This window comes from Leuresthes tenuis, unplaced genomic scaffold (genome assembly GCF_036924035.1).
Source record: "Leuresthes tenuis unplaced genomic scaffold, fLeuTen1.0.hap1 SCAF_14, whole genome shotgun sequence".
Taxonomy (NCBI): Eukaryota; Metazoa; Chordata; class Actinopteri; order Atheriniformes; family Atherinopsidae; genus Leuresthes; species Leuresthes tenuis.
The window spans coordinates 23,611,841-23,625,489 of record NW_027325368.1 but is presented as its reverse complement, the minus strand read 5'-3'; the positions used below and the strand labels follow the sequence as shown (position 1 = coordinate 23,625,489).

The window sequence follows — 13,649 nt, the reverse complement described above, 5'->3', positions numbered from 1 at the left end:
CTTCATGGTTAAAAAGACATTTTTAGATAGGATACAATAAGACAGTATTACATTCATGAATTTATTATTTAGACTAACTGTACTTGTGGATCCTCATCTTGTAGATTTCTGTGAATGAGCTCTGATTTGAGACACCTGACTACTGAATTTTGCTCATCTTTTGCAGCCTAAAGTACATACATTATACATACTTTGTGTCACTATGTCCCCATGTGCTATCCAATATGTAATTAATTCTGTAGCTGTTTTAGTCATCTTGATCGTATGCACGTGTTTTCTTAACAAGAAAAATTTCAATATTTTACCTGCACTTATGACTCACTGAAGCCTCAGACCGTCAGCATCACTGAGCCTCTTCAAATAGGCAGAACATCGGTTGCTATGTGGGCGGATGCTTCACATTGACATTCAACAGCCTTGAGAGCGGTTTTAAAGCATTTACGCTGCTTGTTGTGCCATGGCTTCCTACACCTTCAATCGAAGATGGCGCACTGTGGAACACTCATTTATCTCAATAAGTAAGCTAAATCTACTCTGACTGTGAAAGTCTTTTTCTTCTTTTAAAGATTTAAAAGAGCTTCTCTGCAAACACAGCCATGACAGGGTTGCGCTATGATTAAACCTTCTAACACATGCAGAAAGAGCTCAGAGTCACAAAGATAGAGAAAAATCAGATATGTTGATGTAAATGATCACTTAGTTTAATCTATAATGAATAATGGAGCATTAATTAACCTCTGACCTTCATCAGTCTGTAACTGTCTCATCTTATTCTAGACCTTGACACAGCCCCCTTTGCTCCTGTGCCCTGCAGTCTGTCAGCTGAAGATGTTACACTGTGGCAATAACAGCATGCCTTTGTCACTGCATCTTTAGCTTCTGTCAAACATGCAGTGCTCCGCCACTGAGGAGATTAAAAGGGACTCCCATTAACTGTTTTGACATTCTGGTCAGTGAATACTGGTCAATAATTAATAAGTCAAAACATGCAGTAGTATCAACTTCTTTTACGCTCAAACAGTCTGTTTGGATTATCTTTCAAAGCATCACATAAAATACTTTATATCCTTCTCGTACATGTTGATGACAATTAAACTGTCTGATGTCTGACAGGAACAGCCTGAATGACCTGTTACTGACCACATAGATTCAACAGTTGAGTCTCACCCACAAAAAATAAAAATAGGTCAAATTCTCGGGAAAAAAAGTAATTCAAGATGGCAACGCACAGTATCCCATGCTTGTTTAGAATAGGGCAACCGCCATAACATGCACAAGAAGGTAACACTGAACCATGATAGTAGAATGTTTGGCACATTTGAACAACATAATCATTACATGTTCTAGTGTTTAATGGGGTTGGATATAAAACAAGTAATTCACATGTGCCTGACATAGACATTAATACTTAATGCAAGCGATCAGATCACTCTCAGTTTCAGAAAGTTTTCCGACAGGTAAGCCCAGCAAAGAGCTACTCACAAGGGGGCCATAAAAAAAGTTATATTTTTTCTCCAGATTCAAGTAAACGCTATATTACGAACCTTTACGCCATGCCACTGTTTATGTTGCAACCCAAACTGTGCTGCAAGATCACTCTGCTGGTGAGAAAAACGTGACAAAGTTAACAGCGGTCTGATGTAGAATTGATGCAAAATAAAAATCCACAACATAGCTCTTGCTCAAGGTTTGAACATTATTGGATGGCAAAAGAATTTACTACTTATTTCTGGTTAGCCATTAGCTTAGCTCCCCATCGGGTTGCACCACAACAACAACCAACAGGTGAGTACCTTCTTTCTGTTCATGCATTTTACATGTTTTAAGACATGTACAGATGTTATACAGTCTTTAAAGCCTCTCCCCCTCTCTCTCTCTGCCAGTTATTCTTCCAAGCTTGTGATGTTTGAATGATATTAAATTGATACTGAATGATGATTTAAGGGTCAAATCTACAGTCAGAGGGGACAATCAGGTGGATATGGGGTCATTTCGGATTTAAAAAATAAAAATAAAAGATGATGGCACTCAGGATCCATCCATAAGGGCTATGTTGTAACTATTTCACTATAAATCTGGCGTGTGCGTGTAACAGCTGTCATGTAGGCATGCCGAATACTGTCAGATCCTGACAATGTCATGAGTCAGTGGTAAACGCACTCCAAAAGCATATTAATGATATTTGAATAGTTTACTACACAAAAAAGCGACAAACATAGACAAACAATGTTAACTTATTGATTGAAAACTAATGATAATAATGATAATACATTTTGGGTTTCTGGTTTTACAAACTGAGAGTGCTCTGACTGCTGTCTGCTGCAGATAAGCAGTTAAGCACTAACTTCTTATTAGTGCTTGCTGAAATATATTGCAAAAATCAGAAATGTCCCTTAAAGTGCTGTGTGGGTGCAATTAAACAAAATCAACTAAAATAGCTACTCTAAATAATACAGGGCCACTATTGAAGGTTTTTCTCAAGGCTCCACTATGTAATGCATATTCATTGCACTGCCATGTTGCTACATTAGTTCATAAAAAACTAACTAAAAACTAGCTCCTGTTCAGTTTGTTTTACCTTGCTCCTCGACATGTCACTACATCCTACACAGTGGACCTTTAAATGCTTTAAATTAGAAATGGAAAGTATGTTTTCACCAGGGTATCAGAGCTCACCTTTAGCTGACTGTTTTAATGGGTTTAGAGGGGAATGTTTTCAAATGAATTCTTGATCACAATCAAGAGGGGTTCATAGTCACAGACCTTTTAAGGAATGTTGCACATGCTTTGTTCTATCACTCACACATACAATTCAAACATCAATTGCTGGAAACAGGAACAGTGTGAGATATCAATCCCCGTTATGGGAAATGTAAAGGAGAAAGTGTTTGGACAGCTTTACTGCTCCTAAAAGAAGGGGGACTGTTTTTCATCACAGCTTGGATTTATCAATTCTGTTAGCAGCAATACTATACAGTGCAAAAAATATTTCTGATTCATTCCATAGCCTTAATGTGTGTGTCCATTCTACTCAACTGATCATATTGATCCACTGAAGCCCTTGAGACCCTGAGATCAGTCAGGCTGCCAGTGAAATTTGACATGTTTAAATCATTCAGCAAGCCAGGTATCACAAAAGATCTGTTATTATTATGGCTGTTCAAAGAGATTGAATAAGGGCAACTGGACTTCATGAAGATAATTCATGAAGTTGTTTCACCTCTGATCTGAAAGGCTTATTCAGAATCAACAGCAATGTATTATCATTACCGTCTTCTCTCTACAATGCCTCTGATGCTCTGCCAGAAATATTGAAAGGCTTCTCTTTTTTAATGAGATGTTCGAACCCCAGATGTTTTATCTTTCATAGACATTCATTTGATTGATTAATTTCATTTCATTTTTCATATGTCTGTACTGAATCGAGTTGTTTTTCTGTCAAAGAAAATAACAAACTCATGTGTAAAGACCCACAATTGTGGAATGAGAATGTCTTAATTTCTATTGACTATTGCACGAATCCATTTATGTAACAGAATCAGGTTATAGCACCACTTAGAACCAAGTTTTTGTTGTTTGACTCTGAATTGCATATCAATGATGAAGATCTAACATGCTTTGTCCTTCAAGCTCTTGTCTTTGCTACCAGCAGCACTGGCAGCTCAGCTTTGTGTTGTAGCTGAAGAAACAATCATCCTACTCATTAATGCTCTCTGAGCTTCTTCAGGAATCCCTGCAGGCCACACACAAGCTGTTGTAGATGCAGTTTGACTTAGATGCTCCAACATGCACAAACTGTCAAGCAACCAATCCCAATTCATTCTCTGTGCAATGCTTGGAGGGGTCGAACACTTTACACAGACAGAAACCTTGTAATTACACATAACTAAAAATGAATCAAGACACACTGCATACATTTACTTTATTTATGTTTTTCCAAATGACATTAACATCTAAGGATTCCTGTGCGGTTGTACAAGGTTTTAGAGGTTTATTCCATTTTATTTTTTTTACTTGTTTAACATTAAAAAAAACATTTGAATGAGATAGATCAAGTTGATTAAGATTTACATAGGATAATGTGCTGCAAAGAAATAATTTCTAAACAATTATTTATTTATGATAGCATGGGGGTGTCAATTAAGGCCTATCAGAAGCCTGGATCCTCTTGCATTCTGTTGACACTTGGAGCACTAATTAGTCTGGTTGCTGAAAGGATGAGAGAACATGCTTAATAATATCTCGTACACAGAACACAACTGACTAATCCAAGGGCAGACCAATTCTTTTTCGATCTTTGGCACTTCAGCAACTTCTCTCCTTGATAATGCAGACCCTGGTTACAAACAAGTCAAACCAGGTTTTTTAAACTCTGGCTAGCCCATTCTTGTAAAATGGGCATCGTTGGCATGAGATGACTAGTTGCTAACATGCATCTGGAGCCACACACATAATATGAGGAATCTAAAGACATTGAGGCAGAGGGCAATACAGTTTCTGCAGCCAAAGTCAGACAAGAAATAATTATTCATAAGCTCATCACTATCACTGCAGCAACATAAAGCACAAGTAGATCTGCTATCGTTAAGGTTGTGAATCTCATTAGATATATTATGTGTATCATTATGGTGTGTTACAAAATTATTTTCTTTTCCTAGTCTTTTAGCTGTAATCCCAGCTGTGTAAAATGGTTCCTAAAACAAACAAACAAAAAAAGAACAAACATGAAGTCATAGCCAGAGTGAAGAAGGTCTTTATGGGCATATTCATAGATTTGGTGTCTGCTTGTGAAGAGCACATGCACGATATTCCTTTTGGTGTGTTATCCACACCAGCCTGCAAGGCTTCAGAGGGTCCTTCTGCAGCAGTAGCCTACAAGCCAGAAATCTTTAATTATTCAGACTGCATCCATAACAAGCATGCCCACCATGCACGTTGTACAGGCCTCTGGTTCCACAAGAATTTCAGTAATAAGAAGGAGACTGAAAACAGAAACGCTTCCCTTTCCTTCAAACCTTAATCTTAATCCTGTTTTCCCAAATTAAGACTGGCGATTCAGATCAATCCCTCACTTTTACTGATTGAATCAGAAATTATGTCTGTGTCGAAGAAGGGCCTCTTAAACTCCTCCAGTAGTTGTAGACTCTGACTCTCTCTAATGATACACATGCACAGTTCATTTCTGAGAAGAGCTCAACTGGCTTTTCCACTCTTAGGTGTTGCCAAGCAGACATGTCTCTCAGTGATGTCCTCTCCGTGATACTTTCAACAGGCAATGTCCCAGAGTGGTCTTCAACCCAAATTGTACCATGGTGCTTAGAAAGCAGGTAAACATTTACTTACTGTAATAATGGCAAAGAGAGAGTGAGAGAAAGAAAAAGTGCTGTTGGTTGAAACCAGTGCAATGATGTTGCTGGTGTATGTTTTGATTGACCCTGCAGAAAAAAGTTTTTTTTCTGTTCCACCCTGAGAAGAATACACCGACATGTTGTCAACCCTGTTCATCTGAATTATATAGTAAATATGGAAAAGACATGTGTGCCCCATCACACTGATATGACATTTCTGTCTTGTTTACTCGCACCTCATTAACCCTCCGTACCCATTCATCCTATCCTTGCACAATGCAGCTATACTTCAGAATAGGACAAGGCGCATTACAGTTTAGTGTTGCTGATCATTTCCTTTAAAGAAGATTTATGCTGCCTGCTGTTGGATTTAGGCAATGTACCCAATTAGCTGTGTGTCTACCAACGTCCTGCTGGTGCATTGTTATCTGCACGTATTTGTTGTAGTGTTAGCGAGTTCAAACTTATTAGCCTCCTGCAGAGGATTCTTCAGAAAAGTCAGACCTTTTTTTTTTTTATCTGTAATGTTTCCAAGAAGAAAGGGGGCCTTTGCATGTGTTATAAAAAACATGTTCACCGTGTGATAAAGTGGTCCTGTGTGCGATCACACAGTTTTGTGCATTTATACGCTAATTGAGCTAACCTAGTTTACTTAAGTAAGAATGCATTAACATGCTCTAATATTTTCACTAGATTAAAAATGCGCTTGTGCAGCTTGATACCAGATGGGGGTAAAAACAACTTATGCATGTATTAATAGATGCCAGTGTGTCAAAAATTAAAAATACATTGGCTTTAGTAGCTGTTAGGAACAGACAGCTAATGAGACAGATGGGTGTTTCCCTGAGCACTGGACTTTCTTTTTCATGTGCAACCACCGATATTCCCCTGAACCTGAGGCTAGTTAACATTGATTTGTCATCTTTGCTGCTGTATCTCCAGATGTTTAATGGCCAGTTGACATTTGATAAGGATCATATGCATAAGTGGTGGCCAGTTGCCAGTGGCCATCTTGATTGGTATGCATTAGGTAAGCCTCCACCTGCTCAGTCAGATAGGTAGCTGGATGAATATGCAGATTGTGGCTTCTCTGTCCAAAACCAGATGGTGCAACTGAAACTGTGTCTGCAGTCTGCATACAACAAAATGAAATGAGAGGAAGGAAACAGTCTATTTTTTGGAAGTCTTCCAGAGAAAGGCTGGGGTCAATTCGGCTGGGAAATGGACAAACTATCTGGGAATTCCATGTTGCTGTGTACTTCCAGGAACCAAGCTCTAAGTGTGGATGAAATTCATAACAGAGTCAGAGAGGGACAGGAAGCAAAATTTGTCCCTTGTGTGTTACGATAATAACTATTACAACACAGCAGTAATTTAGAAAAATGTTATAAAACCATGAAATAACTCAGAGTAAAATAAGTTTGTAGTCATTTACACATATTTTAAAGATACAGTCCAATTTACTTCAGTTATAATCCTATTCTGTCCAGTTCATTATAATCCAATTAAATTAATTAAAATCAGATTATATTCATAAAAAATCCTCAGTCAAAGAAAAACAATTGATTTAATTAAATATTCTCTTTGGTTCAAGAGACAAAAGTATGCTGAGATTGAGCAGCAATATGTACAACAGAATAGGTCTGTGGAACTGCTGCAGTCAGGCTCTTCTTCTCCCTTATGTGGCTTCACAACAGGAAGTCAGGATTTTTGTTTTGGCTCCCAATATAACAAATGAGATCATGGTTTTTGCCTCAGCATCTGAGCCAAGACGGACCCCATAAATATTCTTTTGGAAAAATCTTTCAAAACAAAACTGGATTTGGCAGATGGAGGAATTAACTGGCAGCAAGAGAGAAGGTCCACCTGTTGCACAAAGAGGACCTGTCTTAGTTAACTGGGCTCCGTGGACTGGCCACAAAACACTGTGATGGTGGGAGCAGTTGTCCCTGATTAAGTGTGTAGAAGGCCTCACTCCACCCCAATAATTGAAGTTGGACTTTTGAATAAGTTTGTTTAGTCTCTCATGATGATGTCCACCAGGCTTTCCTGAGCAGACAGCTGTCTTGAGAATAGCACTGAGCACTGAGCATAGGGCAAGGTGGGGGGCGATTGAAGGTGCTATGGATCCTTACACAAGTGATCGCTTGAACATTTTCTGTACTTTCCCTTCCTCCCCCCAGGTAACCCATGGTTTAGCTGCCTACTGAAAATTCTACAAATTGAGAGCACTCTGACTGCTGTTTCTTGCAGATAATGTTTTGAATCCTGGTTAAAAAAGATTAAAAAATAAATATTTCTTTAACATTGCATGGACCCGCTGTCTCTCAGTATGTCATACTGGGACGCACCTAATTAATTTTCATTGTACAGAAAGAAGATACATCTGGGTCAAAGTTGTTGACTGACTGACTAGTTCCATGATATAATATGTCAGGTTAATGTTCTGAAAATGTCCTAGTTTTTAGACAAGAGTTGAACTGCGTTATCACACTGTGGGCTGATTTTACATTTTTGTACCATTTCTACCATTATTTTCCTGGAAAATTTGATTTGTCAGAGTTGGCTAACCTAGATTACAATAAACACAATGATCATGGAAGTATCTGCCATTGATTTAAAAAGGTGAGAGTGCACCACAGGATCTGGGTCTGCTGTTGGATAACATGCATACAATTTCTGGTGATATACAGTAAATCCTATTAAAACATTGCCCATCATGTTTAAGGAGAATAATTCACACATGTAAATTGTCCTATAAAAGAGGAGATCAGAAAGTTATAATTAGTCCACAAGGTTTTTAAAGAAAACACACCAAAACCAAAATATGTGTAGATAAATAAGATCTAAACATTCACTTAGATAATACAATGTTTTTTAGTCTGTGTACAACTGTTAATTTAATGAAAATTTCATCATTCATCATTCCATAACCGAAACTGCCTTAATGGAGGCAAAAATCTGATATCTGCTACATTCAAATCCTGCATGCATAGATAGAATGGAAAAGCCTGTGGTGGGAAGGAAAATAACATGTTTTGGCAGCATGTATGATCCAATTTTTTATTTTTATAAATTTTATATAAAGCAGAGGCCTATGAAAACATGTTTACAATATTTCAAGAATGTTGTGCCAAAGCCTCCTTTGGCCCAGGACATGTCCAAGCCACGATGTGCTGAAAAACACTGACCCCAGAGTCGGAATAAACTGTTCACTCTTCAGGCGCTGAACTTTGCCCGAGTGTTGAGGCTCCCAATATTGTACATGAAAAAGCAGAAGACTGTATTACAGTCCAGGGATGGCTCTCCAGTTAGTTATTTGAGTTTGTGAAGAAGAAAACCAGGATGCATGTTTAGTTGGCTGGAACCACAGCAGCTACTTGAGGCCAAGTGGTCCCTGAAGGATTATTCAAAGAAAGAGAGAACAAAAGTGCAGTCTTCTTCCTCAGAACTCCTACCTTGTAACATTGTGTTGTGTCGCATCGCTGAGCTTTTTGCCAGTAAGATGACTCAAGCAGGAGAGACGCTTTTAATTTTAGGCTGAAGTGACCAGCCGTTGACATCCCGTCCTGTGTGTCAGACGAGACAACCAATTAGCGGGAAGGTATTGTTCGTAGCTGCCGGCAGAGAAAGCTGGCTCAGGAACTATCAGAGGGTTTTCAGCCTTTTCATCCGGCTCACTGATTTTCCTCTTCCTCTCTTGCTATTAGCAGAATTTACTGTTAGTTGGCCTCCCTGTGCAGTCTAAATAAAGACTCTCAGATTCAATAAACAATAGTTTTCACAACCATGAGGCTATATATAGGTGTAGCTAAGATTACATGGTCATACCTTGATTGGAAAAAACGGAAGGATAGAAAGACAGGCAGCCCAGACAGGGCCTGTGAAAGCTTCAGTACTAACACAAGTTTGTTACTATATCTGCGAGGACTAAATCTAATTTCCTCCTTACCCTCCATAGATAGAAATATTAGTATGCACATAAAGTAGTGAACATGGGAGTTTTAGAGCCATGAAACCATTGAGATGTTTCTGTTTTTGCAAAGAAATCTGATGTGCAGATTTAGCTGTTTCTTTGTTTGATAATGTGCAAATGTGTAAAAAATATAAGATAGTCCTCGACTTAAAACAAAGTAAAAAGAACAAAAAGAACCCAGCGTCAACAGAAATTTGCTGTGAATTTTTTTGTTGACATATGAAACTTTGGCTCATAGGTTTAAGATGACAAAGACAATAGGGTTTCATATGGAGGCAATTAAATAGTTGAATTACATATAGTAATATAGTAATAGTTGAATGAATTATATGAGGTTAATTTTGTTGTGACTCAGAACAGTAGAGAGGGTTGAGATATTGTTACAAGAAAAAGCTCCAAGCTACTGGACTGGCCTCCCTGCAGTTCAGAATTTCACCCACTCAAAACTTTTGGAGCATCATGAAACACAAAAGACAAAAAAGAAAATGTCCTTTTTCATCCAATATCTTTATTTGACAGCTATGAAACTGCTAAGTGTATATTTTGGTACAAACTACCTGACAGATGTAGGAATGTAAAAGTTAAAATAAGTTCCTCCTCCAAGTTTTGATTGTATGTTAATTCATTATTGACAGTGATGCAAAAAAAACCTCTATTATCTATAATATCATATCCTTATCGTGATATTTGATATAAAATGTCCCTGTGTAAGACACCAAACCTCATGTTGCCCTGAGCTTATATGAAGCTGGTGACTTAGAAAAATAGTGTTAAACAGTAAGAGGGTATTTTTACTGTAGGTGTCACCCCTACTTGTGCATAGGTAAAGAGTAAAACAGTTCAGGTGTGCTGAATCACTCTTAACTGTTTGGATGTGAGGACTCATTACCCCCAAACACATGTTTTATTAAAAGAAAGAACTGCTGACATGTTTACACTTTTATGGATATTCTGTCTTTGTGAGAGTGTCTGGGTTCCCTCTCCAGTACTTAAATATATGCACAGACATACAAAAACTCCCCAACACCATAAGGACATTTAAGGCCTGTGAAGTCATCCATTCTCTGAAAATTCATTCAGTTATGAGGAAGTAGTGTGGAGGAAATTCACCGTCAAGGAGTCTCCTCATCCTCCCACACGTCTCGTTTCATTGGCAGAGACGGATGATGTCACAAGCTGGACTGCCTATAAAAAGCCACTCTGCCACAGAGAGCGCAGACCAGCTGGAGGCTCATTTACTCACAACAAGGAAGACAGCTCCGTAGGAAACCACAAATAATCCCTTGACAGAACCTCTGGACCCATCCAGAAGAAAAAAAAAGAAAACATATCATCATGTGCAGAGGACTTGACTCACTGCCCACCACCTGCCTAGAGAGGTGAGTTCAGTGAAGACTTTTAAAAGAAAAAAAAAATTTTCTGAACAGACAATATACAGATGGATTTCATAAGTCTCGGACTGTCTATCTGTAATGCTTTTTCCTTATCTGCTTTTACAGGGCAAAGGAATTGAGAGCTCTGTTTGGAAGTTTACTACAGAAGTCAGACCACAGCATTAGTGGGCAGTCAAGGAAAAGTGACAAACTGAGGTAAGAGATTCATGCAGCATCTCTTTTTAAGAATTTCAATTAGAAATTACAGGGGACCCGGGAAGTTTTTAGAACTTTTCCTAATGAAGAGGTGGGTTTTTTTCTGTGTTGATGCAGGTTAAATGATGTCAATGAGCCTCTGAGATGGAAGGAGTCATTTGAGAAACTGTTGTCCTGCCAAAGTAAGTTGCTTTAATCAGGTTTAATGCAAATGGTTTGTTCTGTCCAGAAGTTTTGAGAATAGTAGCAGATGTTAACAGCTTGTCTGCTCTGCCTCCAGATGGACTGTGCTTATTCAGAGCGTTCCTGGTGTCAGAGTTCAGTGAAGAAAATATAGCCTTTTACTTGGCATGTGAGGACTACAGGGCGACTAAAACTTCAAAGTTAGCCACCAAAGCAAAGAAAATCTATGAGGAGTTCATCTGCCCCGATGCACCACGAGAGGTATACATCAAGAGATTAAAGTCAGCACACTCAAATGCTTTGTCACGCTGTTGATTTCTCTTATCTTGCTGTTAAATGATGATAATAACCTATTTCTTGATTTACGCAGGTAAATCTTGACCACCTGACCAAAGCAATCACGAAGAAGAACATGGAGCAACCCACCCAGTCCTGTTTTGACCTGGCCCAAACCAAAATCTACACCCTGATGGAGAAAGACTGCTACCCTCGCTTCCTCAAATCCTCAACATACCTGGAGCTGACAAGAAAGTCCAAGACAGGCTAACAGACTTAAAACAAATGTATCAAAACACTAGTCCGCGAGCAGCAGACATAATACGATTTCTCCTCAAAGGGATGAAAGATTACTGACGCACAGTGGAGACTGGAAAGGTTCAGATGGAACAAATACCTCAGGCATGATCAGTTGTGGAGTTAATTCAAGCCAGAGATTTCACAAAGATTCCACACTGATCAGGGTCCAAGCGGGAAGCTTAAGTACACATGAGACAATGAGAAGAAGTTGAAAAATGCACTACACATACCAGACTGTATGAACGACAGTGGCACGAGAAAGAAAACTACAGACAAGAGCTGCTGGACACAGCAGAACTACCACTGGGAGATGTGTTTCTGTAGCATTAATGTTTATTTATTCATTATTTATTTGAGATGTTTATTTTGTGAACTTGTTGAAAATGTATTTGTATTTTATAAATTTGTTTTTTTATTTTCCATCCGAAGTACTGTATGTAAAAGGAAATGCATTGAATAAAAGAAAGGAAAATCCTGAGATGGGGGATGACTATTTTGTTTCCCGGTAGATGTACAATATTTGCAGAGAAGGTGGATTTTGTTACTCAGAGGAGGAAAATCATGGTAAGAAGAAGAGGGCTTGCTCATGTACTGTTTTAGTTTCAAGCTAATCTGTGGCCACAGTAATTCCACTTCACAGGTAGGTGACTGGGTGACTCCTTTTCTCTGAGGTTACAGTCAGGGGGAGACGTGAATTGTGAGTGCATGTGTGTGTGATCATGTGGTGTTATTAATATCACAAGTCTGTTATATAAATCTATGGTTAGAATTGATAACTTCGTTCATCCTTGAATAAAAACATTTGGTTTCTTTTTGTATCAAGAAGAGTCACAAGTCTGAAAAAAGTTCATATATGATGTTAAGTATAAAAGATTAACTAAGTATGTATATATGCATACATACATACATATGACAAATATGTAAGAAGCTGAGTATATCGACAATCCTCAGAGAGTGAAGTCATGCTAATTAGGCTACAGTTAGCTTAGCATTAAGAGTGGCTACATCATATGAATAGTTAAATACTGAGCTGGTCGATGGATTTACTTACCATCAGACATCATTCCCTTAATCTGGTTTAATACTTACTGCTAAGAAAATGTTGTATTGTACATTAAATTATATCAATTTAATACAATTTTTATAAATATTTCCCTCTAACCCTGAAAAATGTAAAACTGGGGCAAATGCACCATCTTAATTTATCAAAAAGACAGGAAAAACTTGCATGTTTCTGTTCAAAGATTACACTTAATAACACCTCTATCATTTGCTTTGTTAATTTAAAAAAAAAAAATCATGGCCCATTCTGAGTAGCTTTCAGTGTTAGCTCACCCATCAGTAAAACATCTGATGCTCTTTAATCCCTTTTATGTCCCAGGTGTTATGTAGCGTTAAATGAAATGTTATGTCCTGTTAAATAGTTTCTGGCCATTTCTTTCTGTGCTTATGCTCTATAGTCAATTATTTCACACATGTATTCAAAGCCATCACTTATTTTGTATATATAACTAAACTTTCTTTGTTGTCTGCTATTATAAATCATGTGTGTCAGGGCCCAAATCTTTTTACATGTGACGCACCCAGTAAAAAGTCTTTCAGTGCATACAAAGATGCCCTGCTCAGATCCAGCTGTACAACCAGCGCATACACCCAACATAATAATGTGGCTGATGCAAACACAACAGCATTGTTTGAATGCCAGACAATAAGGTGGTGTTAAATGCATGGATAAAGCCATTTAATCTGCTGTTTCATTCCAGGCTCTACCTTAACCAGCAAATGATTGCCATTCTCTCTTTACAGGAGCATGTTTTTTTTTCTGTGGTTGGGCCTTTTAATAGGCAGATTTATGGGAGCCAAGTCTCTTTTGGAGTCAGCCTCAAGTGGTCATTTCTGTCACTTCAGTGTCAGCTTCATGTCTCTCTTTCAGGGCTTGCTGTTTGGTATGACATTAGTTTTTGAAAATAACTTTTA

The 13,649-nt window shown here is 38.2% G+C and overlaps 2 protein-coding genes across 2 annotated transcripts in view; one reads left to right on the top strand and one right to left on the bottom strand.

Annotated features, from left to right (window-relative positions):
* The window catches only part of LOC140269003 (regulator of G-protein signaling 21-like), a 281,430-nt gene that overhangs the window by 157,710 nt on the left and 110,071 nt on the right, over positions 1-13,649 (bottom strand). The window lies entirely within an intron of this gene.
* On the top strand, positions 10,551-12,150 carry rgs5b (regulator of G protein signaling 5b). The gene is made up of 5 exons (XM_072363543.1): positions 10,551-10,703; positions 10,824-10,913; positions 11,031-11,095; positions 11,194-11,357; positions 11,467-12,150. The coding sequence occupies exons 1-5, from the start codon at positions 10,660-10,662 to the stop codon at positions 11,641-11,643; spliced, it is 540 nt and encodes a 179-aa protein (XP_072219644.1). The 5' UTR covers positions 10,551-10,659; the 3' UTR covers positions 11,644-12,150.